Genomic DNA, 27872 nt, shown 5'->3' with positions numbered 1-27872 from the left:
AGGAATTCTGTTGAATGGTTGTGGACTTATTGGTATTGCCTCTAATTTTTTTGTTCCCTAGCCCAAAGGGTAGTCATCTGCCAATTTCTCAGATGACATTTTGGTTAAACAACTTTGACCTGTACTTGATCAAAATATGAAAACTTTTAGTTAATATATATTAGAAATAAAGCCAGCACTGTTGCTACTATAGACTACCTGATAAAGCACTAGAGAACCCACCTGTTGAGATTGATAGATAATCCTCAGTATAACAAGGTATAAAGTTGTACTGACATGATATCTGTGTTCTCTGTCGGACCAGAGAGAACTGTCAGGAACACCTACTGTCCCAGCAACATCACCAGATTTCATGTGATTGGACACCAAACCCAAGTTACCTGGCAACCTCCTGTATTTCTGGACAACAACAATGACAGTGTAGAGTTCTACTGCAACCCTCAGAGTGGCACACTCTTCTCCATGGCAACACACAGTGTGTACTGTGAACCTCTGATACAAGGACAGACAGCCAGCTGCCACTTCTATGTCAATCTCAGAAGTAAGTTTGATTATCAACAGTGAGTTTGACTGCCTAGTTTGATTGCTATAGTCATTATTTGTCACAGGTAAGCTGTTTCACTGTGTCTTAGCTTTCTCGTTACATTGACTGATTCTTGGTAGTATGGCTAAAAAGACTTTCCTAAAGCTGTCCTGCATTTTATAAATGCCAAAAGCAGAAAATCATGTGTTTGATAAAGTTATACAATTGTTTATAGGAATATGTGTAAAACTATAAAACTGTTTGTATTATAATTGATGTGCCTGGTGTTTCAGGACGCCAATGTGACTATCCCCCACCACCGAGGCACGGCAGTCTGATCTGTCCGGAGACCTCTGCATATCTGATGCAGTGTATTGTACAGTGCAACGACCAGTATGATTTCTATGACTTTCCACAAGATGTGTACCACTGTCATCTCAATGGCCAGTGGTCACTCAGTGATGGTCAGTTTTGGCCAGACTGTTCAGGTCAGTATACCTGATTGAGGGTAAAATATACAGTATACTTGTATTAGGCTTGGATGATGATGTATCCAGGAGTGGGTCACTATGACCTAGATTTTGACCCTTGACCCGCCAAAATGTTATAAAGGTATGCTTTTTGTATTAATTTATAGCATACAAATAAAGGTATGTTAATAAGTAATTACGATAACTTCAATGAAATTCATTCCCATCTGAATGGGAAAAGATAAACATTTCTTAAATTGTAGACTAGAATAAAAAAGATATATAAAAGAAGTAAAATTATTTGGCATATGGATAGTTAAATGACTTTTAAAGTATGTTTGTAAATGTTTTAAATTAGAATGCATTTCATATTCTTTAGAGATTTTATCAGATATGCATGCAGGTCTCCATCGAGGTGATCGTGGACTGATACTATCTAGATATATCTTTTAATTGGAGCAGAACAACTTATTATTGCAAGTACATAATAAAACAAACTACAAGTGAATGAATCATACTAGTTCAGTTTATAATTCCTTGTCAGTTTATTTCATGTTACCAATAGTGAAGATATATGAATATATATACATGTATTTTGTTTTATATTTTGTGTATATTAAAATATTTGTACAGAGAAGCATTACCCTGCTTCGGCATTAATGCAGTCCGAATACGAGTACTACTACTACAGTGGGGAATGTGAGGATCTAGAACCACATGTGGTGGAAAGATTCCTCACCAAAATCAAGGGAACCACACAGCGGGTTTGTGGTGATACTAACTGTGTCACAGGGGAAGTGACTGTAAAATGTGGATCAGTATCTCGAAAACGGCGTGAAAGTGTTTCTGACGTAAGTGACACAGTAAGATTGAAAAGGGAAGTTACTCCAGGAGGAAGGGATAACAAGACTGGTATGTCGGAGACTGTCAGGCACAACTTGACTGTCAACTTTGTGGTCAATGTAAGTACATTGACTCACAATCATACACTTCGAGGACAAAAGAATATTGTGCGAACAATGCGCAGGATTCAAATAGAATTACAGAGGTATTTCAGTGGCAAGAACCTGAAAGTGACTGACCCAAATAGCAACAAGTCCACAGAGATATTAGTGAGTGAAAATCGTTACCCAGTGTATACCCGCAGGTTTGAGGAATGTGATGATGGCTTTGTCACGAAGGTGTTACACATCCACTTTGTGTCCTGTGGTGAGATTCTTCAAGTTTTTTTGCATTTTATTTTCAGTATCAATCTTTAACCTTTATTTCAAATTATATCAAACTTTACATAACATTCCCAAGACCATGTACAGTTTTATGCATTACATTACAATTCTTAGAACATGTCAAGTTTGATACATTATATTACATTCCACAGAAAATGTACAGTTTTATACATTATATTACATTCCTCAGAACATGTACAGTTTTATAAATAATATTACATTCCACAGGACATGTACAGCTTTATACATTATTTTACATTCCTCAGAACATGTACAGTTTTATACATTATATTACATTCCTCAGAACATGTCTAGTTTTATACATTATTTTACAATTCCTTGAACAGGTACAGGTTGATATAATCTTCATTTATTAAATAACAATAGCATAACAAGCTATGTATATTGAATCTGAGTTGACCATTCACGGCAAAATAATTATGTTTGTAAATGTTCAATTTTAATTAAGTCTGATATACCATGTTAGACAATGCCTGATTATGTTTATTTTTACTTTTGCAATATATAATCAATGTTAACTTATTTACCAGCTGTTTTGTAGTAGTATGTTTGTATTGTAGTTGCCTGTCCTGTTGGAATGTTCCACGACAAAGTTAATGATACATGCAAGCCCTGTCCAAACAGAACTTATCAAGATGAGGAGGGAAGTGTGGACTGCAAACTCTGTCCTGGGGACACAATGACCTTAACTCCAGGAGCTGATAATGTCACCAAATGTCTAGGTTGTTATTGCTACTATGTAGACATCAGTATCTAAGTTTCTGACCAATCATACATTGTCTTCATCGTCTATGTATTGATGTAAAATTAGTACATTCAAGCTTTCCTATTAATGCAACTCAAGGAAACAGAAATTTGATCTCTAAGATAGCAAGAAGTTTAAAAGTTCAATTACTTTTAAGTGTATTATGCTGGAAACTGGAGATAGTGATCATTCCATTATAGTCAGGGTGTTTTGCTATATACAGGTGACCTATATAGTCCGGTATTTATTATATACAGGTGACCTATATAGTCCGATATTTCTTATATACAGGTGACCTATAAAGGCAGGCATTTCTTATATACAGGTGTCCTATATAGTCAGTTATTTGTTATGTACAGGTGACCTATACAGTCAGGTACTTGTTATATACAGCTGACCTATATAGTCAGGTATTTGTTATATAGAGGTGACCTTTATATTCAGGTATTTGTTTTATACAGGTGACCTATATAGTCAGGTATTTGTTATATACAGGTGACCTATATAGTCAGGTATTTGTTATATACAGGTGACCTATATAGTCAGGTATTTGTTATATACAGGTGACCTATATAGGCAGGCATTTCTTATATAGAGGTGACCTTTATATTCAGGTATTTGTTTTATACAGGTGACCTATATAGTCAGGTATTTGTTATATACAGGTGACCTATATAGTCAGGTATTTGTTATATACAGGTGACCTATATAGTCAGGTATTTGTTATATACAGGTGACCTATATAGTCAGGTATTTGTTATATACAGGTGACCTATATAGTCAGGTATTTGTTATATAGAGGTGACCTATATAGTCAGGTATTTGTCATATAGATGTGACCTTTATAGACAGATATTTATTATATACAGGTGGCCTCTGTAGGTCCAACAAACAGAGTTTCCTAAATACAACAGATGTATAAAGAAATAAATTAATGCTAGCTGACCATTTGAGTCGCTCTGCTGAATACAATATGTACAGGAAAAACTTTCATCACAACCAAAAACCTATATAAGAGACTTATTTTGAAAACTTCATTTTGAAACTTTGTATATTAAAAGTAGAATGAAAGTAGAATAGTAGTCCCAAAGATGAAATATCTATTATCATGTTGACACTTTAGTATCTAATTATGTAAATGACATACTGGTCTCTGTATTACTTTGCATATCTTTCCTGTCTAGAGAGGTGTCCAGTTGGATATTACTCTAAAACTGGATTGGTGCCATGCTCTACTTGTGATGTTGGATCATACCAGGAGTTAAGAGGTCAGAGGTCATGTACAATCTGTCCAGCTAACACTACAAACCTCCCAGGTCATACCCAAACCAAAGAGAGCTGTAAAGGTAGAGAAACAAAAGAATGGTGTTTAGATAGAGTACAGAAACAATAGACAGGTGTTTAGATAGAGTACAGGCATTAGACAGGTGTTAAGATAGAGTACAGAAGCAATAGACAGGTGTTTAGATAGAGTTCAGAAACAATAGACAGGTGTTAAGATAGAGTACAGAACAATAGACAGGTGTTTAGATAGAGTACAGATACAATAGACAGGTGTTAAGATAGAGTACAGAAACAATAGTCAGGTGTTAAGATAGAGTACAGAAACAATAGACAGGTGTTTAGATAGAGTACAGAAACAATAGACAGGTGTTTTGATAGAGTACAGAAACAATAGACAGGTGTTCAGATAGAGTACAGAAACAATAGACAGGTGTTAAGATAGAGTACAGAAACAATAGTCAGGTGTTAAGATAGAGTACAGAAACAATAGACAGGTGTTTAGATAGAGTACAGAAACAATAGACAGGTGTTTAGATAGAGTACAGAAACAATAGACAGGTGTTTAGATAGAGTATAGAAATAAAAGACTGATGTAAAAACTGAGTATAGAAATAATAGACTAGTGTAAACTTTGGGTACAGAAATAATAGACTGGTGTAAACTTTGGGTACAGAAATAATAGACTAGTGTAAAGATTGAGTACAGAAATAATAGACTGGTGTAAACTTTGGGTACAGAAATAATAGACTGGTGTAAACTTTGGGTACAGAAATAATAGACTAGTGTAAACTTTGGGTACAGAAATAATAGACTAGTGTAAAGATTGAGTACAATAATAAAAGTAAAAGTAGGGTACATAACAATGAAACAATTGTTGAATTAAATTTTAATATGAAAGTTTTGTTTTCTTTTTTTTTATGTACTCAGAGCGATGCGTCTCTGGGACATACAACTCCAGTTGTGGACTAGAGCCTTGTCTACCCTGTCCTGTAGGGACATTCCAGCCAGACCATGGTTCTGACAATTGTATTCTATGCCCTAACAATATGACAACACTAATCCCAGGAGCTACCAGTGTAGATGTTTGTCAAGGTGAGTACAATCCTTATCACAGCATGATCATTTTACATTGTACACTTTACAGAGCACACAACACACTTCCCTCAATACACTTTACACAGCACACAACACACTTCCCTCAATACACTTTACACAGCACACAGCACACTGCCCTCAATACACTTTACACAGCACACAACACTTCCCTCAATACACTTTACACAGCACACAACACTTCCCTCAATACACTTTACACAGCACACTTCCCTAAATACACAGCACACAGCACACAGCACACTTCCCTCAATACACTTTACAGGACAGACATCACTCAGTACATTTTATTTCAATACACTTTACAGGACAGACATTACATAGTCACTTTACAGGACAGACATTGCATAGTCACTTTACAGGACAGACATTACATAGTCACTTTACAGGACAGACATTACATAGTCACTTTACAGGACAGACATTACATAGTCACTTTACAGGACAGACTTTATGTTACATAGTCACTTTACAGGACAGACATTACATAGTCACTTCACAGGACAGACATTACATAGTCACTTCACAGGACAGACATTTCATAGTCACTTTACAGGACAGACATTACATAGTCACTTTACAGGACAGACATTACATAGTCACTTTACAGGGCAGACATTACATAGTCACTTTACAGGACAGACTTTATGTTACATAGTCACTTAACAGGACAGACATTACATAGTCACTTCACAGGACAGACATTACATATTCACTTCACAGGACAGACATTACATAGTCACTTTACAGGACAGACATTACAAAGTCACTTTACAGGACAGACATTACATAGTCACTTTACAGGGCAGTCTTTATGTTACATAGTCACTTCACAGGACAGACATTACATAGTCACTTTACAGGACAGACATTTCAAAGTCACTTTACAGGACAGACATTACATAGTCACTTTACAGGACAGACATTACATAGTCACTTTACAGGACAGACATTACATAGTCACTTTACAGGACAGACTTTATATTACATAGTCACTTCACAGGACAGACATTACATAGTCACTTTACAGGACAGACATTACAAAGTCACTTTACAGGACAGACTTTATGTTACATAGTCACTTTACAGGACAGACATTACATAGTCACTTCACAGGACAGACATTACATATTCACTTCACAGGACAGACATTACATAGTCACTTTACAGGACAGACTTTATGTTACATAGTCACTTTACAGGGCATACTTTATGTTACATAGTCACTTTACAGGACAGACATTACATAGTCACTTTACAGGACAGACATTACATAGTCACTTTACAGGGCAGACATTACATAGTCACTTTACAGGGCAGACATTACATAGTCACTTTACAGGGCAGACATTACATAGTCACTTTACAGGACAGACATTACTTAGTTTACTTTACTTAACATTTACTTCATAGCATATGTTTCACTAAGCATAGTTTACACAAGATACTTTACACAACACAATGTACATAACACATATTACACAACACAATGTACATAACACATATTACACAACACAATGTACATAACACATATTACACAACACAATGTACATAACACAGCACACTTTACATAACACATGTTACACAGCACACTTTACATAACACATGTTACACAGCACACTTTACATAACACATGTTACACAGCACACTTTACATAACACATGTTACACAACACACTTTACATAACACATGTTACACAACACACGTTACACAACACACTTTACATAACACACGTTACACAGCACACTTAACATAACACACGTTACACAACACACTTTACATAACACATGTTACACAGCACACTTTACATAACACACGTTACACAGCACACTTTACATAACACATGTTACACAGCACACTTTACATAACACATGTTACACAACACACTTTACATAACACATGTTACACAACACACTTTACATAACACATGTTACACAACACATGTTACACAACACACTTTACATAACACATGTTACACAGCACACTTTACATAACACACGTTACACAGCACACTTTACATAACACATGTTACACAGCACACTTTACATAACACATGTTACACAACACACTTTACATAACACATGTTACACAACACATGTTACACAACACACTTTACATAACACATGTTACACAGCACACTGTACATAACACTTTGTATTCTAGGTATTTGTTGACTATTTTTATACAGCATATTACTTCTTTCTAACCATGCTGTTTTCGCTGCAGCTTATGACTTTTGTGTGAATATTACCCGGGACGACTGTTACCATGGTACCTGTGTTTCCCTGGTTGATGGGTATCAATGTCACTGTGATAGAGGCTACACTGGTGACACCTGTAATCTAGAAGTCAATGAGTGTGATGCTGGTCCGTGTCTGCACAATTCCACCTGTGAGGACCTTGTGGATGGGTACCTGTGTCAGTGTCACCCCACCTACACAGGTAAGGAGATCAGCTCACAGGTAAATAATTCACATATGCAGGTAAGACAGTCAATCTTTACAAGCAAGGTAGTGAACCTACACAAGTGAGGTAGTCAGCCTACAAAGGAAATCGAGTCAGTCTACACAGGTAATGTAGTCAGTCTACACAGGTAAGGTAGTCAGTCTACACAGGTAATGTAGTCAGTCTACACAGGTAAGGTAGTCAGTCTACACAGGTAAGGTAGTCAGTCTACACAGGTAATGTAGTCAGTCTACACAGGTAAGGTAGTCAGTCTACACAGGTAATGTAGTCAGCCTACACAGGTGTGGTAGTCAGTCTACACAGGTAAGGTCGTCAGTCTACACAGGTAATGTAGTCAGTCTATACAGGTGTGGTAGACAGTCTATACAGGTGATGTAGTCAGTCTACACAGGTAATGTAGTCAGTCTACACAGGTAAGGTAGTCAGCCTACACAGGTGTGGTAGTCAGTCTACACAGGTAAGGTAGTCAGTGTACACAGGTAATGTAGTCAGTCTACACAGGTAATGTAGTCAGTCTACACAGGTATGGTAGTCAGTCTACACAGGTAATGTAGATAGTCTACACAGGTAATGTAGTCAGTCTACACAGGTATGGTAGTCAGTCTACACAGGTAATGTAGTCAGTCTACACAGGTATGGTAGTCAGTGTACACAGGAAATCTAGTCAGTCTACACAGGTATGGTAGTCAGTCTACACAGGAAATCTAGTCAGTCTACAGAGGTAATGTAGATAGTCTACACAGGTAATGTAGATAGTCTACACAGGTAATGTAGATAGTCTACACAGGTGATGTAGATAGTCTACACAGGTAAGGTAGTCAGTCTACACAGGTAAGGTAGTCAGTCTACACAGGTAATGTAGTCAGACTACACAGGTATGGTAGTCAGTCTACACAGGTAATGTAGTCAGTCTACACAGGTAAGGTAGTCAGTCTACACAGGTAATGTAGTCAGTCTACACAGGTAAGGTAGTCAGTCTACACAGGTATGGTAGTCAGTCTACACAGGTAAGGTAGTCAGCCTACAAAAGAAATCTAGTCAGTCTACACAGGTAAGGTAGTCAGTCTACACAGGTAATCTAGTCAGTCTACACAGGTAATGTAGTCAGTCTACACAGGTAAGGTAGTCAGTCTACACAGGTATGGTAGTCAGTCTACACAGGAAATCTAGTTAGTCTACACAGGTAAGGTAGTCAGTCTACACAGGTATGGTAGTCAGTCTACACAGGTATGGTAGTCAGTCTACACAGGTATGGTCATCAGCCTATACAGGTAAGGTAGTCAGTCTAAACAGGTAATGTAGTCAGTCTACACAGGTGTGGTAGTCAGTCTACACAGGTATGGTAGTCAGTCTACAAAGGAAATCTAGTCAGTCTACACAGGTAATGTAGTCAGTCTACACAGGTAAGGTAGTCAGTCTACACAGGTATGGTAGTCAGTCTACACAGGTATGGTCATCAGCCTATACAGGTATGGTAGTCAGTCTACACAGGTAATGTAGTCAGTCTACATAGGTGTGGTAGTCAGCCTACACAGGTGTGGTAGTCAGTCTACACAGGTGTGGTAGTCAGTCTACACAGGTATGGTCATCAGCCTATACAGGTAAGGTAGTCAGTCTACACAGGTATGGTAGTCAGCCTATACAGGTGTGGTAGTCAGTCTACACAGGTAAGGTAGTCAGTCTACACAGGTATGGTAGTCATCCTATACAGGTGTGGTAGTCAGTCTACACAGGTATGGTAGTCAGTCTACACAGGTGTGGTAGTCAGTCTACACAGGTATGGTAGTCAGCCTATACAGGTGTGGTAGTCAGTCTACACAGGTATGGTAGTCAGTCTACACAGGTGTGGTAGTCAGTCTACACAGGTATGGTCCTCAGCCTATACAGGTAAGGTAGACTGTGTTTGGTTTTACTATATACATTTATAATTGATGATATGAGTATTCTCTTTTGGTGGAATTGAGACACAGGTGAGTCTAGGATTTTAATATTGTACTGTAGAAAGGTCACACAGTGTGAGTGTAAAGTTTTCACTTTGTGTCTTTACTGTACTGTAGGTGAGAGGTGTGAGACAAGAGTAAGTCTGTGCAGCTCAAGTCCCTGTGAAAATGGTGGCTCCTGCGAAGACACAGATCAGGGATACCATTGCTACTGTCCTTTCTCCTACATCGGGAGTCAGTGTGAGACTTATCTTCCTTGTTCCACCAGACCTTGTCACCATGGTGACTGTATTACCACCAACTTGACCTTCCATTGTAAATGTCATACTGGATTTAAAGGTAACACAACATTTGCTCACAAAAATTTAGTAAAACGTTTTGTTTTATATCTGTTATGAGAAAGGATAACCAAATGATGTAAAGAGACACAAAAATATATACACTTGAAATGGTTACCAACATTTTGTGTTTATGTATTCATTTAAGGTGAACTCTGTAACAAGTCAGACTACTGTGTGTCCAAGCCCTGTAGAAATGGGGGAACATGTGTTGCCTTGGAAACAAGTTATTCCTGTACATGTAGGCCAGGTTATACTGGTGTGGATTGTGATACCCTCACCAATGAGACCTGTGAGGGAGTGGTGTGTGAGAATGGAGGACAGTGTCGAGTTGTTGACAGACAGCCTCACTGTAAGTGTGCACCAGGCTATGGAGGACAACAGTGTAAACAAGGTAAGGTGGTGTGATCTATGAAGGCTGTTTTTGTTTACTCTTATATGATGATTGTTTATATGTAGAAGAATGTCAGGGAACTCCCCTTACAATGACTTTGTATTATACAAAGATCTCTCTTAAAATGCCCTTGTATTGCAATTATATAAGCTCTGAAGTGTCATGTCAGAAGCACTGTTGAAGGTAAAATGTTTATTAAGCTCGCCCTTAACATTGATATTTTTGTTCAACTCTTTAAATGATAAACAACATTATATTATTTTTGAAAAAGCATTTTTGGATAAAATACACTGTTGTGTAATTTTTAGATGTTTTCATTCAAAAGTTAAAGCTATTTCTGCTCCTTTGATTATCTAATTTTGTAGTTAATGTCTACACCTTTTAGAATAAAAGAAAACTGATTTTTAATATTGATTTAAAAAAAGAAAATAATTCTTTTCTATTATGTTGGGGGAAAACATTTATTTCAACAATTATCTCATTATTTTCAGTACTCTCCCCAGACTTTGACCTTGTGTTTGACCGGTTAAGATCCCCCGGGTATGCACTACTTCGTCCTGCCCCAGGGGATCTGAAGTTTATCACGGCATGTTTGTGGATGAGGAGTGAGGATACCATGCACTATGGTACACCTTTCTCTTATGCTGTGGAGACCAATGATTTAGCCTGGCAGGAGGGCAACATGTTCACCCTGACTGACTACGGACAACTCAAGGTAAGTCATGTTCACCCTTACTGGCTATTGACAACTCAAGGTAAGTCATGTTCACCCTTACTGGCTATGGACAACTCAAGGTAAGTAATGTTCACCCTTACTGACTATGGACAACTCCAGGTAAGTCATTTTCACCCTGACTGGCTATGGACAACTCAAGGTAAGTCATGTTCACCCTGACTGACTATGGACAACTCAAGGTAAGTCATGTTCACCCTGACTGGCTATGGACAACTCAAGGTAAGTCATGTTCACCCTGACTGACTATGGACAACTCAAGGTAAGTCATGTTCACCCTGACTGGCTATGGACAACTCAAGGTACGTCATGTTCACCCTGACTGACTATGGACAACTCAAGGTAAGTCATGTTCACCCTTACTGGCTATGGACAACTCAAGGTAAGTCATGTTCACCCTTACTGGCTATGGACAACTCAAGGTAAGTCATGTTCACCCTGACTGGCTATGGACAACTCAATGTAAGTCATGTTCACCCTGACTGACTATGGACAACTCAAGGTAGGTTATGTTCACCCTTACTGACTATGGACAACTCAAAGTAAGTCATGTTCACCCTTACTGGTTATGGACAACTCAAGGTAAGTCATGTTCACCCTTACCGACTATGGACACTTCAAGGTAAGTAATGTTCACCCTTACTGACTATGGACAACTCCAGGTAAGTCATTTTCACCCTGACTGGCTATGGACAACTCAAGGTAAGTCATGTTCACCCTGACTGGCTATGGACAACTCAAAGTAAGTCATGTTCACCCTTACTGGCTATGGACAACTCAAGGTAAGTCATGTTCACCCTGACTGACTATGGACAACTCAAGGTAAGTAATGTTCACCCTTACTGACTATGGACAACTCCAGGTAAGTCATTTTCACCCTGACTGGCTATGGACAACTCAAAGTAAGTCATGTTCACCCTTACTGGCTATGGACAACTCAAGGTAAGTAATGTTCACCCTGACTGACTACGGACAACTAAAGGTAAGTCATGTTCACCCTTACTGACTACGGACAACTCAAGGTAAGTCATGTTCACCCTTACTGACTACAGACAACTCAAGGTAAGTCATGTTCACCCTTACTGACTATGGACAACTCCAGGTAAGTCATGTTCACCCTCACTCACTATGGACAACTCAAAATGAGTCATGTTCACCCTCACTCACTATGGACAACTCCAAGTAAGCCATTTACTGATCTTTATCAAAATTACCTGTGGTTCAGTTAAGGTATTGCTGATATCTAATTACATTCCCCTTTGAATTAATTTTCCTGTCTGTATTTACTATTTCATTAGCTTATATTTACTTCAACAGCTCTTCATTCATGGGGATGTAGCTGTAACCAATATAGAGGTGAATGATGGGAGATGGCAGCATGTGTGTGTGGCCTGGCAGAGCAGTGGTGGCCACTGGTGGATGTATGTCAATGGAACTATTGCAGACAAGGGAGACAACTTGGCAGCAGGTCAAACCATTGCAGGAGAAGGATATCTGATCTTAGGTATAACTTTATAGAAACAGTACATATCATGATTGTTCAATGGCTTCTTGAAGTAAATCAATATATATTCTACTCACCCTGAGAATAGCCGATGTTTCTAATTAGGACAGACTAAAAGATGATCATAAACCCTTTACCTGATTTGCATCCAGGTAAAAGCATATTTACTGGTTTGTTATTTTTCAGTATTTTCAATGAATACAATTTTTAAAAAAACCTGAAAAGAAGATGTAATATAAACCACAATCTGTGTTATGATTATGTATTTTTGCTTCAAGTAAAACCACAAAAATCTGGACCATCTGAAATAACATTCGTAATAGTAAAATGTATGATGGTAGGACCTGTACTATTTCACTTTTTTTGGCCATGCTACTTCAGCTACAGAATACTTATCATTAAAACAGGACAGGAACAAGACTCGGTTGGTGATTCCTTCAGTACAGCTGAAGCCTTTGTTGGAGAAATGTCACAGTTCAATGTGTTTGATTGGGTACTAAGTGATGAAGATATCAGGAAATTGTCCAATCAAAACATCTGTAACAAAACTTATGGCAATGTTGTGGCCTGGACAGAGGTGGTGGGAAATATCCAGGGTAACGTCAAAATTCGGCAAGGAAGCCACTGTCTAGGTAAGTTTCCAGAAGTTACATTCACATTTACAATCTGACCCCAGCACCTTGCATTAACAGTTTACGTTCTTAGCTTCTTCACATGTTCCACTAGTGGGATTTCAGCTGAAACGTACCTGAAATGATTCTGAGATGGTCCTGACAATGTGTTGGGCTTAATATTGGTGGAAACAAGATTGAAAGAAAGCTGAAAAATTGTTATTTTTCAACCTTGTCAAAAGTTTGACATGGCAGCCATTTTGTAACATGATTACAAAATCATGGTTTTCCTGAACAATTCCTATTTTAATCTTCTTCTCAAGTCTCATTTGGAGGATTCAACTAAAACTTGTCTGAAATGATCCTGAGATGGTCAGTGCTTCTAACCAAGTGTTGTTTTTTTAAGGTTGGTTTGAAATGCAATATGGCCCTCATGGCAGCCATCTTTAAAAACATAATTTGGTTAAATATTCCACACAATTTTATCATTTGAAAATTGTTACCACTACTACTGTTATATAGATCTTGATAATCAGTTGACCTCTTAACATCATTCTCCCCACTTAGTAAATGGGGGTAGTGTATAGTAATCACTTTTCCTACGTGTCCATCTGTTGTGCATGCATTTGTCCAACATCTTGGTTTCAGATATCAATGAATGTCTATCATCATTCTCCAACAACTGTAGCCTACACAGACAGTGTTCCGACCTGATTGGTGGGTATAAATGTGAGGATTGTAGGTATGGATACCAGGGCAAGCGCTGTGATGAACCAATCAATGAATGTCTATTGGGTGTATGCAAGAATGAAGCTTCGTGTTCAGATGGACCACTTCCTTTTGATTTTCGCTGTGATTGTAGACATGGCTTCACTGGTAAATAAGAACTTTCGTTATTTTTAAAGTTTAAGTTTTACTATAGGGGCAATGTTATGACAACATTTTGCAGCTAATGTTTTGCTTGATTATACTGTTAACTTGTCTGTTAAGGCCAGTCTCAACAAATGAGAAGAGATAAGTGACCTTTATATAAAGGTTCAACTATTGTAAATTGTATTACACAAGATACGGAATAAAAGTGGTCTTTATAGACAGGTATTTATTTTATTGAAGCAGCCCGATTCACCATGTCCAAAATAAACATATCATAATTAATTTATTTCGTTGATTGTTTCCTGGTTAATTAATTAATTAATTGGTCTGAAGCATTCTTGAGTGAAGAGAAATCAATTTTGCCAGATGATTGATACAGGCCCTATGTGCCTCTTGTTATTGAATTATATATTTATAAAAGATTTGTTTCTTTTAATGGTTAGTGTTTTAAGTTCCCATGTCATGACTTATCGGTTTATGAATGTGTACTATAGGGGCCAGCTGTGAGGTGGTGATCAACGTGTGTGACTCTAGTCCATGCCAGGCTAACAGTACCTGTGTCTTAGGATCAGACGGAGGTCACAGTTGTCTCTGTCCCCCTGGGGTCACCAACTGTGATTCCTCCCACCAGTCGTGTTACCTTGGCTACTGTCAGAACAACGGCCTCTGTAATTTAACAAAATCCAACCAGCTACAATGTATATGTCCTCTCGGCTTTCAAGGTGAGTTTTGTGAGGTCAAGGTCAACAACTGCCGTGATGATCCTTGTCAGAATGGTGGCATTTGTACAACCACAGGTGATGGTTATACATGCAAGTGTAAAAATATGTGGAAGGGAGATAACTGTGAGATTTCATTTATACCGAACTGTGACATGTTCCCCTGTCTGAACAATGGTACATGTGTTGTCTCCCCTGACCAGGAGTTGGGTTATTCATGCACGTGTGAGTCCTTACCTGGGGTGACATGGGGACCGAACTGTGAACACAATCCTTGTGAACTTGATCCTTGTCAGAACTCTGGAACCTGTATCCTCCTTACCGACATCAATTACCTCTGTCTGTGTCCAGTCAACATTTCCGGTCAGCTGTGTGAGGGTGATCCCAATCAACTGACCACTCATGAGACAGAGTTCTCTACAACAACTGTAGCTGTAAAATTTGAGGCAACAACACTCAAGTATACAGGTAAATTTCTACCGTTTAAGTTACATTAAAGAAATTATTGAAATGACATTTACACAATAGAAGTTATAACATTGAATAAATCTATATTACAGGGAAAGAGAAGCCATGTAAAACTGTGGTATGTGAGAATGGTGGCACATGTATTACCAGACAGGGACAGGATCACTGTATCTGTACCCTGGACTACACAGGGAGAGAGTGTACCAGGTACAGACAGAGAGGTAGGTCTAGTACTGGTCACTTAGCTGTACCCTACACAGAAAGAGATTGTACCAGGTACAGACAGAGAGGTAGGTCTAGTACTGGTCACTTAGCTGTACCCTACATAGAAAGAGATTGTACCAGGTACAGACAGAGAGGTAGGTCTAGTACTGGTCACTTAGCTGTACCCTACAAAGGGAGGGATTGTACCAGGTACAGACAGAGAGGTAGGTCTAGTACTAGTCAATGAGTCTGCACCCTACAAAGGGAGGGATTGTACCAGGTAGAGACAGAGAAGTAGGTCTGGTACTGGTCACTTAGCTGTACCCTACAAAGGGAGGGATTGTACCAGGTACAGACAGAGAGGTAGGTCTAGCACTGGTCACTTAGCTGTACCCTACAAAGGGAGGGATTGTACCAGGTACAGACAGAGAGGTAGGTCTAGTGCTGGTCACTTAGCTGTACCCTACAAAGGTAGGGATTGTACCAGGTACAGGCAGAGAGGTAGGTCTGGTACTGGTCACTGAATCTGTACTCTACAAAGGGAGAGATTGTACCAGGTACAGACAGAGAGGTAGGTATAGTACTGGTCACTTAGCTGTACCCTACAAAGGGAGGGATTGTACCAGGTACAGGCAGAGAGGTAGGTCTAGTACTGGTCACTTAGCTGTACCCTACGAAGGGAGGGATTGTACCAGTTAGAGACAGAGAGGTAGGTTTAGTAATGGTCACTTAGCTGTACCCTACACAGGGAGAGATTGTACCAGGTAGAGACAGAGAGGTAGGTCTAGTACTGGTCACTGAATCTGTTCCCTACAAAGGGAGAGATTACACCAGGTACAGACAGAGAAGTAGGTCTAGCGCTGGTCACTTAGCTGTACCCTACGAAGGGAGGGATTGTACCAGTTAGAGACAGAGAGGTAGGTTTAGTAATGGTCACTTAGCTGTACCCTCCCTACAAAGGGAGGGATTGTACCAGGTACAGACAGAGAGGTAGGTCTAGCGCTGGTCACTTAGCTGTACCCTACACAGGGAGAGATTGTACCAGGTACAGACAGAGAGGTAGGTTTAGTAATGGTCACTTAGCTGTACCCTACAAAGGGAGGGATTGTACAAGGTACAGACAGAGAGGTAGGTCTAGTACTGGTCACTTAGCTGTACCCTACAAAGGGAGGGATTTTACCAGTTAGAGACAGAGAGGTAGGTTTTGTAATGGTCACTTAGCTGTACCTTACTCAGTGAGAGATTGTACCAGGTAGAGACAGAGAGGTAGGTCTAGTACTGGTCACTGAATCTGTTCCCTACAAAGGGAGAGATTATACCAGGTACAGACAGAGAAGTAGGTCTAGCGCTGGTCACTTAGCTGTACCCTACAAAGGGAGGGATTGTACCAGGTACAGACAGAGAGGTAGGTCTAGTACTGGTCACTTAGCTGTACCTTACAAAGGGAGGGATTGTACCAGGTACAGACAGAGAGGTAGGTTTAGTACTGGTCACTTAGCTGTACCCTACAAAGGGAGGGATTGTACCAGGTACAGACAGAGATGTAGATCTAGTACTGGTCACTAAGCTGTACCCTACAAAGGAAGGGATTGTACCAGGTACAGACAGAGATGTAGATCTAGTACTGGTCACTAAGCTGTACCCTACAAAGGGAGGGATTGTACCAGGTACAGACAGAGAGGTAGGTTTAGTACTGGTCACTTAGCTGTACCCTACAAAGGGAGGGATTGTACCAGGTACAGACAGAGAGGTAGGTCTAGTACTGGTCACTTAGCTGTACCCTACAAAGGGAGGGATTGTACCAGGTACAGACAGAGATGTAGATCTAGTACTGGTCACTAAGCTGTACCCTACAAAGGGAGGGATTGTACCAGGTACAGACAGAGATGTAGATCTAGTACTGGTCACTAAGCTGTACCCTACACAGGGAGAGATTGTACCAGGTACAGACAGAGAGGTAGGTCTAGTACTGGTCACTAAGCTGTACCCTACACAGGGAGAGATTGTACCAGGTACAGATGGAGAGGTAGGTCTAGTACTGGTCACTAAGCTGTACCCTACACAGGGAGGGATTGTACCAGGTACAGACATGGTGTAATTGTGATCAATGTGATTATCATTGGTTGTTGACTAAAGTTAAATTTTTCTATACAACAATTTTGTAACAATTGAGTTGAGCATATGAATGGATTAATTTTTAATTTTTAATTTTTATAGTCATAACAATTTAATTACAAATCCTTCATTTTCCACACATTTTAAGATTTACTTGTCACAAGTATGTAAAACCTCTTTTTCTGCAAAAGTATGTCATCTTTAAGAGTTGACTTGTGTATTTCTTTAATAACAAAATGAAACGATCAAATACATGATTCTTTGAAAAACACACACGAGAAATACTTCTTTAATTTAAAACTCCAGAACAGATTTTTTCCTTGTATCAAATATTTTGTTTCTTCTCTAATAAGGATGCTTGAGTTCTCCAAGGAGTAAGGCTTTATCTTTTCTTGATCCTCTCAGAATATTTTGTGTTGAAACATCAATGATATCCTTATCATAGTTTGCTGACTTTTAAGCCAAAAATTCCACAAATCACTTTCTTAAGAAAATAATATTTGTGTACATTTTAATTGATAATGACAGACAAGTACAGAGAGACCAATAATTTAAAGTCCCAGGGATGGTGATATTATGTCTGTAGCATGCTGGGATACCAAGTTTGTTCAAATAAACGACCTTGATCTGCTGTCAAGGTCACAGGGACCAAATATGTTAAAATATTTGAACAACTTGTTCAAATAAACAACCTTGATCTGCTTTCAAGGTCATAGGGACCAAATATGTTAAAATATTTGAACAACTTCTTCATAATCATGAAAAGGCTTCAAGCACTTATATTCACCACTCTGGAATAAATGAACTTGATCCACTTTCAAGGTCACAGGGGTCAAATGTGTTGAAATCTTCAAACAACCTTTTTCCAGTAACCAAAGATCCCAGGGCACCGATATTCCTTCTTTCCAATGAGCAGTAGATCATTTCCTTACTAGAGGAATGGTCTTTCAAATTAGCTTTATGAATGATGTCTTCTGTAGTGAATGAGACAAGTGATTCACGCCCATAAGGGTTCCTGGTTTTTTTTTTTTTATTGAAATCCAATACCAAAAAAAATTGTAATAATAAATAATATTGTAATAATTATATATTGTATTTGCTGTTGCAGTAACTAAAAAGTACAAAGCCACCATCTTGGTAAAGAAACCATATCACACATTCTACAAACATGGCTGGCTCTTCAGGCACAACTTTACCAAAGAGGTGAGTTTTAAAAACACAAAGAGCAGGTGAATGGTTGTGACAAATCTATCCTTAAACGGAAAGCAAGGTTTGTACAATATCTGATACTAACATTATGTTACAGGTGAGTATGTTATACTCTGGGATGATGAATGCTGAAGACCATGTAAGGACTAACAACATTTACATCAGGTGAGGCAAATACTCAGGAAAATCGGTTTTTATGAATTTCAAATCTTTACAAAATTTTATTACAAATGTGATTTTTTTTAGGTTTCTGACTTCAGCATTTTTCAGAATTTAAGTATAATACAATATTTTTTAAAAACTGAATTCATAGCTTGAAACTTGAAATTGTAAACTTAAAGAAAGATTTTGTGTTGCAATCCATGTACATTTGTTTTCCTGGCTTCTACTGATTCTTACAGACCTGGTCGTAGGCCGCAGAGAATGATGGTGACCTTCACACTAGTGTATACAAAGTTTAAGGACAGTGAAGGGTCTGCCTTGACAATGGCCAGCCTCCGACAGGTTCTTGAGGACAGTCTACTTAGTGGTTACCTTGGTAGCCTTCCGGTGTCCCACAAGAAGTTCTCCTTCATGGCCCTGTCAGACGGTAGGATTCTTAATGGGCAACACTTTTACACTCTGTTTGATTAAATATTTGTAATAAATAGTGAGACAATTATCTTAAATAAGTAAAAAATTAACAATTAGGAAAAAATACTTGTGTTTGAAAAAATTTAAAAACTAATTCATAATTTGATATAACAGCTCATCTTTGCCAAATCATTGGTCTATTATTTCTGTTAACTGGATGTAATGATTTAAACATCAATAAAACAGAAACATAAGAAACATAAAAAATCAATGTCATAATTTTACTTAAAGTATTGTTGTTTACAAATGAATACCAGGAGAAAAACTTGGCAGAACAGGATCTCACCCTGGTAAGGATACAGTCACTTATTTAGTGGCTGGTATCATCTTTCTGCTGCTGAGTCTCTTTGTCCTGGCTGCCTTCGTTGTGGTCCGTTTGAGGAAGGTGGCATACAGTGAGACATCCAAGTAAGTGTTTGAGATGGTCGGTTTGAGGAGGGTGGCATACAGTGAGACATCCAAGTAAGTGTTTGAGATGGTCGGTTTGAGGAAGGTGGCATTCAGTGAGACGTCCAAGTAAGTGTTTGAGATGGTCCGTTCGATGAAGGTGGCATACAGAGAGACGTCCAAGTAAGTGTTTGAGATGGTCCGTTTGAGGAAGGTGGCATACAGCTGGACATCAAAGTAAGTGTTTCAGATGGTCCGTTTGATGAAGGTGGCATACAGTGAGACATCCAAGTAAGTGTTTGAGATGGTCGGTTTGAGGAAGGTGGCATACAGTGAGACGTCCAAGTAAGTGTTTGAGATGGTCCGTTTGAGGAAGGTGGCATACAGTGAGACATCCAAGTAAGTGTTTGAGATGGTCGGTTTGAGGAAGGTGGCATACAGTGAGACGTCCAAGTAAGTGTTTGAGATGGTCGGTTTGAGGAAGGTGGCATACAGTGAGATGTCCAAGTAAGTGTTTGAGATGGTCGGTTTGAGGAGGGTGGCATACAGTGAGACATCCAAGTAAGTGTTTGAGATGGTCGGTTTGAGGAAGGTGGCATACAGTGAGACATCCAAGTAAGTGTTTGAGATGGTCGGTTTGAGGAGGGTGGCATAGTGAGACATCCAAGTAAGTGTTTGAGATGGTCGGTTTGAGGAAGGTGGCATACAGTGAGATGTCCAAGTAAGTGTTTGAGATGGTCGGTTTGAGGAAGGTGGCATACAGTGAGACGGTTTGAGGAGGGTCCATTCAGTAAGTGTTTGAGATGGTCGGTTTGAGGAGGGTGGCATACAGTGAGACATCCAAGTAAGTGTTTGAGATGGTCGGTTTGAGGAAGGTGGCATACAGTGAGACATCAAAGTAAGTGTTTGAGATGGTCGGTTTGAGGAAGGTGGCATACAGTGAGACGTCCAAGTAAGTGTTTGAGATGGTCGGTTTGAGGAGGTTTGAGATGGTCGGTTTGAGGAAGGTGGCATAGTGAGACAAGTGAGACATCATCCAAGTAAGTGTTTGAGATGGTCGGTTTGAGGAAGGTGGCATTCAGTGAGACGTCCAAGTAAGTGTTTGAGATGGTCGGTTTGAGGAGGGTGGCATAGTGAGACATCCAAGTAAGTGTTTGAGATGGTCGGTTTGAGGAAGGTGGCATACAGTGAGACATCCAAGTAAGTGTTTGAGATGGTCGGTTTGAGGAAGGTGGCATACAGTGAGACGTCCAAGTAAGTGTTTGAGATGGTCGGTTTGAGGAAGGTGGCATACAGTGAGACATCCAAGTAAGTGTTTGAGATGGTCGGTTTGAGGAAGGTGGCATACAGTGAGACATCCAAGTAAGTGTTTGAGATGGTCGGTTTGAGGAGGGTGGCATACAGTGAGACATCCAAGTAAGTGTTTGAGATGGTCGGTTTGAGGAAGGTGGCATACAGTGAGACATCAAAGTAAGTGTTTGAGATGGTCGGTTTGAGGAAGGTGGCATACAGTGAGACGTCCAAGTAAGTGTTTGAGATGGTCGGTTTGAGGAAGGTGGCATACAGTGAGACGTCCAAGTAAGTGTTTGAGATGGTCCGTTGGATGAAGATGGCATACAGTGAGACGTCCAAGTAAGTGTTTGAGATGGTCGGTTTGAGGAAGGTGGCATTCACAAGTGAGATGGTCCATAGTAAGTGTTTGAGATGGTCCGTTTGATGAAGGTGGCATACAGCGAGATGTTCAAGTAAGTGTTTGAGATGGTCCGTTTGATGAAGGTGGCATACAGCGAGATATTCAAGTAAGTGTTTGAGATGGTCCGTTTGAGGAAGGTGACATACAGCTGGACATCAAAGTAAGTGTTTCAGATGGTCCGTTTGATGAAGGTGGCATACAGTGAGACATCCAAGTAAGTGTTTGAGATGGTCCGTTTGATGAAGGTGGCATACAGTGAGACGTCCAAGTAAGTGTTTGAGATGGTCGGTTTGAGGAAGGTGGCATTCAGTGAGACGTCCAAGTAAGTGTTTGAGATGGTCCGTTGGATGAAGATGGCATTCAGTGAGACGTCCAAGTAAGTGTTTGAGATGGTCGGTTTGAGGAAGGTGGCATACAGTGAGACATCCAAGTAAGTGTTTGAGATGGTCGGTTTGAGGAAGGTGGCATTCAGTGAGACGTCCAAGTAAGTGTTTGAGATGGTCGGTTTGAGGAAGGTGGCATTCAGTGAGACGTCCAAGTAAGTGTTTGAGATGGTCGGTTTGAGGAAGGTGGCATTCAGTGAGACGTCCAAGTAAGTGTTTGAGATGGTCCGTTTGATGAAGGTGGCATTCAGTGAGACGTCCAAGTAAGTGTTTGAGATGGTCCGTTTGATGAAGGTGGCATACAGCTGGACATCGAAGTAAGTATTTCTTTCACCTAGCCGTCCAGGGTTCCATTTTTGTGGAGGTCAGTTTGAGGAAAATGGTTGTAGTAGTTATTCTCAACTCTGGTTTGTTACATGTTGTAGGTAGATATATGTGCTTGTGATAGCTGTTTGAGTGGAAGAATTATAACTTCTTTTAAAAAACATTGTCTTGTTTTTTTTTGTAAAAAAATCATTGTACTGGAAAGTTTGTCTGTTGTAGATTGATGCAGAGGGTAAGGCTAAACAACAGAAATAACATGTCACTACAGCTCTTGTCCAATCCTATGTTTGAGGACCTGGCTGACCGCCATCCTTCAGGTAAACATCACAGAAAATTTAGTTATTCTTTCTGTCTTATACCTTTGAAAAAAGATTGTCCCGGAAAATTTATAGAAAAAAATCACTCAGTATTAACTTCTACATATTTCCGATTATCAGAACCATCAGTTTAAATACAATACAATATTTTCACACTGATAATGGTCCATCATACTTGTAGATAACATGTATGCAGAGCTAAGTGACTCAGCCATTGATCCCTACTGCGTGAGTACAAAGTCGGAGATACAGCGTGGCTCCTCCAACTACTCCTCTAAACGCAGTAACAAGGAGTGTAATCTGGAGTGGGAAGCTGCTAGGAAAACCTCCGAACTTTCTGACACTGCCAGTGACTGTGCCAAGAAAATAGGTACTCACTATGACTCAGTGTTTTCTGATGGAGACAGCTACATCAGCCCTATACACAACAAAAACCAATTTGAGTACGCAAATGTGAAGGAGAAAAACGAAAACAAAGAGTTACTTCCTCTGTCAGGAAAACATGACAAAGACTGCAGTCTGGTAAGTTTAGATTCCGAACATGACATGGAAAGTGGTGGCTTTGAACCTAGTAGTGAAAACATCGAGAGGAAGGACAGTACCCAACCGAAGGGAAATAACTCTGTAGAAACAGATACTGACTACCTACAGGCCAGTATACCTGGGACAGGATATCCTTCAACACCTTCATACACAAACACAGCTACAGACAAGGTAATGATAAAAATCTTTAAGGATCACTGTATCCTTGTTCTGTATTATGCTTCAATAAGTAATTAGGAAGTCAACACATGATCCTTGAGTATTCTTTCAAAAAATTGAGTATGTTGAAACTTGTGTAACCTGTTTTGTAGTTGTCAAATTCATAACCATTTCCATGTCACCTGTGGGTTCACAAAGTGTATGAAGTGCTTCCTCAATGAGAGTTATTGTTTTTGAATTGCTGTGTCAAGTGAAAGTTAAGGACACTGTAACAATAAATTTGCATCTTTCTGTTCTTTCCATTGTCTCCCTATAATGTGTTAGCCACAGCTTGGTTTTCATTCAGTATTAACTCATACTTATGCCCCCTTCATTTTTTGATACCAAAAATAGCAATAAAAGATAAGTATATTTGAGCTCATTTGTGACTGACACATTCATTATATTTCAATTTTTTTTTTAAATAGTCCGAAAAATACTTCTAAATGGTGAAGTATATTTTAGATAGTGATATACCTTAACATTCTTCTGAATTACTAGGTAATTAATCCTGGTAAAGTTAAACATTAAATGAATATTACACATGTCAAGTAATTAAGTTAAAATATTCTTCATTATGTACCCAGTATCATGTATCTTATCCTTCCAAATCATGGTTAATCAGCCACAGTGTTCAACTGATTCACAGCTAAATGATGTTTTACGAGATTTTAGTCCTATATAATGAAAGTCATGAATAATTCATGTTTATCAACAGATTGAAGAGAATGATGTCAAGTCTCCTAAATACAGCTATGCCAGTTTGCCTGTTGAAAGGACAGACAACTCATCCCTATCTACGACGTGTGAACAGAAAGTCTTTAACACTAGTACATCCTCTGATACTAAATCAGACAGTGTGAAATCTGATACAAACTTCAGCTTTTCATCCAGAGACAAACATACCTATCACAACTCAACAGAAACAGAGGAAGATGCTCCGCCCCTTGAGATTACGTATGACATTCCTCATTCACAACATCCTGAAATGTCTGCCACAAACAAGGATACTAAAACAGCCAAGTCAAAAAAACTTTCCAGATCAAATAAGGAGGATGAGAAAAGGCCAGCCAAGAAAAAGAATAATGCTTCGATCATGAGGACAGAGTCTGCCAGCCAGACTGACTACGTGGATATGTCAAATGGTCTCGTGCTGGACAAAATCATCCGTTGGCGACGCAAGAGATCAGGGGAAACAGCTGCTAAAAAAAAAGATGATGATGATGAAGATTACAACTACATCGAACCAAATGTCCCAGATATAAAGTTCAACAAGTCTGGCTGCAAGGTTATGACAATTTCAGAAAAATATGTTGTATAAGATCATCTTTCAATAATTGAGTGTTAGTAAGACAATGTGAATCAAACTTGAGGTCATTATGAAAGTAATTGGTTCCCTAACCTTTGACCTGTATATGGGACATAACTCAGCCTTTTTTTAGATAATATCACCTGTGTGAAATGAAGATAACAGAGGAAGAACTTAGTTATCTATTTATAGTAACAACTTTTGTAACTTGCTTCTATTTTTATTTTGATCCAGGAATGTTAACCCAGGTAAAGTAAAGTACACTTCAATCACAGGCCTAAATAACTTTTTATTTCCATTTTTGACTTCAATAACCTCTTATCATAAAACCAAGAAAATTTACCTTCTTAATCATGATTGAACCAAAACTAGCATCCAATTATTATCAGTCCTGATCATCAGCTACTCTTCTCATGTTACAGATCATCAGGAAAGACTCAGCTAGTCAGACAGATTACTTAGATATGACTGGTGGCAAGCTGCTGTCCCAGTTCAGGGACAGATCACCAAACATTCGGGAGTCTAATCGGGAGTCTTTCCGAAGAAAATCCATGCATGACTACTTGGAAGTCCTGCCAGGTGAATGTAATGAGGAAAAGAAAGATGGTCTCACGTCAACTCTTCCTCGACCAGTTAAAAGGTCTGCACTACTGGAGTCTGCTGCCACCTCTACACTGCCACGATCAGTCAAGAAAACAGTCTTAAAAGGCTCTGTTTCTGTCTCCTCACTTTTAAAAGTTGGAAGGAAAGATATGTCCAAGAGACAGTTGCCTCCTCTCCCCAAGCATGCAGAAGTATAAACAATGGTCTCCCGTTCCTTTGCATTCAGTAAGGTGTAAACTGTTCCCTTGCAGGGTATGGTGAAACGAGCTGTTCTTTGTATGCTAAGGTTTAGACAGGTGTTTCCCCATTCCACACAGGGTAAAGTTTAGACAGTTGTCTTCCCTTCTGAAGCAGGGCAAACAGAAACCAGTTATCTCCCTTACACATACATCACACCGTGCCATAGACATACATATATACATATCAATATAGATATATCTAATCTATATCATCCTAATGGATCATTTGACCTTTACACTAACCTATTGATACCCCTTCCCCATCAGTCCGTTGTCCTAATGGATCATTTGTCCTTTACACTAACCTATTGATACCCCTTCTCCATCAGTCCGTTGTCCTAATGGATCATTTGACCTTTACACTAACCTATTGATACCCCTTCCCCATCAGTCCGTTGTCCTAATGGATCATTTGTCCTTTACACTAACCTATTGATACCCCTTCCCCATCAGTCCGTTGTCCTAATGGATCATTTGACCTTTACACTAACCTATTGATACCCCTTCCCCATCAGTCCGTTGTCCTGATGGATCATTTGTCCTTTACACTAACCTATTGATACCCCTTCCCCATCAGTCCGTTGTCCTAATGGATCATTTGTCCTTTACACTAACCTATTGATACCCCTTCCCCATCAGTCCGTTGTCCTAATGGATCATTTGTCCTTTACACTAACCTATTGATACCCCTTCCCCATCAGTCCGTTGTCCTAATGGATCATTTGTCCTTTACACTAACCTATTGATACCCCTTCCCCATCAGTCCGTTGTCCTAATGGATCATTTGTCCTTTACACTAACCTATTGATACCCCTTCCCCATCAGTCCGTTGTCCTAATGGATCATTTGACCTTTACACTAACCTATTGATACCCCTTCCCCATCAGTCCGTTGTCCTGATGGATCATTTGTCCTTTACACTAACCTATTGATACCCCTTCCCCATCAGTCCGTTGTCCTGATGGGTCATTTGTCCTTTACACTAACCTATTGATACCCCTTCCCCATCAGTCCGTTGTCCTGATGGGTTATTTGTCCTATTACACTAACCTATTGATACCCCTTCCTGTTTGTCCTGATGGATCATTTGTCCTATACACTAACCTATGTTGATTCCCCTTCCCCATCAGTCCGTTGTCCTGATGGATCATTTGTCCTTTACACTAACCTATTGATACCCCTTACCCATCAGTCCGTTGTCCTAATGGATCATTTGTCCTTTACACTAACCTATTGATACCCCTTCCCCATCAGTCCGTTGTCCTGATGGGTCATTTGTCCTTTACACTAACCCATCAGTCCGTTGTCCTAATGGATCATTTGTCCTTTACACTAACCTATTGATACCCCTTCCTCATCAGGCTGTTGTCCTGATGGATCATTTGTCATATACACTTACCCTGTTGATACCCCTGTCAGCCTGTTGTCCTGATGGATTATTTGACCTATATACTGACCCTGTTGATACTCCTGTTGTCCTGATGGATTATTTGACCTATATACTGACCCTGTTGATACTCCTGTTGTCCTGATGGATTATTTGACCTATATACTGACCTTGTTGATATTCCTGTTGTCCTGATGGATCATTTGTCATATACACTTACCCTGTTGATACTCCTGTCAGCCTGTTGTCCCGATGGATTATTTGACCTATATACTGACCCTGTTGATACTCCTGTTGTCCTGATGGATTATTTGACCTATATACTGACCCTGTTGATACTCCTGTTGTCCTGATGGATTATTTGACCTATATACTGACCCTGTTGATATTCCTGTTGTCCTGATGGATTATTTGTCATATATACTGACCCTGTTGATACTCCTGTCAGCCTGTTGTCCTGATGGATCATTTGTCATATATACTGACCCTGTTGATACTCCTGTCAGCCTATTGTCCTGATGGATCATTTGTCATATACATTTCACTGTTGATACTCTTGTTGTCCTGATGGATCATTTGTCATATACCCTCGTACTATTGCTTCTATCGATCTTTTGTGCCATAAGATTGTTTGATGTAATTTGTGTTGTGTTATAATCTTCATTATAATTACATGTGTATCTTCTCATTTCATAATAAAAACTTGATTTAATCTGCCTTTTCATCCTGTTAATTGTGTTTTTAGAGGTTTATACACAACAATATAGGCTTTTGTTCATTTTGTATACTTTTTAGCACCTGATAATCAACGGACCCACTTTCAAGGTAACAACTTCCTCTCATTAACCAATACTGAGGTTGTTTATATTTGGTCTGTAGCCTGATGGGATGAAGAGCAAC

At 39.3% G+C, this 27872-nt stretch overlaps 1 protein-coding gene across 1 annotated transcript; it reads left to right on the top strand.

The window, feature by feature from the left end:
• Positions 1-14722: 14722 nt before the first annotated feature.
• Positions 14723-26579, top strand: LOC132559683 (uncharacterized). The gene is made up of 10 exons (XM_060224302.1): positions 14723-15428; positions 15521-15649; positions 18856-18950; positions 19054-19121; positions 19358-19545; positions 19847-19997; positions 22596-22693; positions 22875-23407; positions 24153-24722; positions 25166-26579. The coding sequence occupies exons 1-10, from the start codon at positions 14723-14725 to the stop codon at positions 25541-25543; spliced, it is 2916 nt and encodes a 971-aa protein (XP_060080285.1). The 3' UTR covers positions 25544-26579.
• Positions 26580-27872: the final 1293 nt, after the last annotated feature.

Source organism: Ylistrum balloti, unplaced genomic scaffold (assembly GCF_031769215.1).
Source record: "Ylistrum balloti isolate Yb309-2 unplaced genomic scaffold, AGI_CSIRO_Ybal_v1 Utg370948, whole genome shotgun sequence".
Taxonomy (NCBI): domain Eukaryota; kingdom Metazoa; phylum Mollusca; class Bivalvia; order Pectinida; family Pectinidae; genus Ylistrum; species Ylistrum balloti.
The sequence above is the reverse complement of the archived record's forward strand: the minus strand, read 5'-3'. Positions and strand labels throughout refer to the sequence as shown.

Excerpts from the sequence above, each read along its gene's own strand:
- LOC132559683 (XM_060224302.1), top strand. The coding sequence starts at position 14,723 with ATGTGTACTATAGGGGCCAGCTGTGAGGTGGTGATCAACGTGTGTGAC. Across the intron at positions 19,122-19,357 it reads ACTAACAACATTTACATCAG|ACCTGGTCGTAGGCCGCAGA; the intron begins GTGAGGCAAATA and ends TGATTCTTACAG. Across the intron at positions 24,723-25,165 it reads TCAACAAGTCTGGCTGCAAG|ATCATCAGGAAAGACTCAGC; the intron begins GTTATGACAATT and ends CTCATGTTACAG.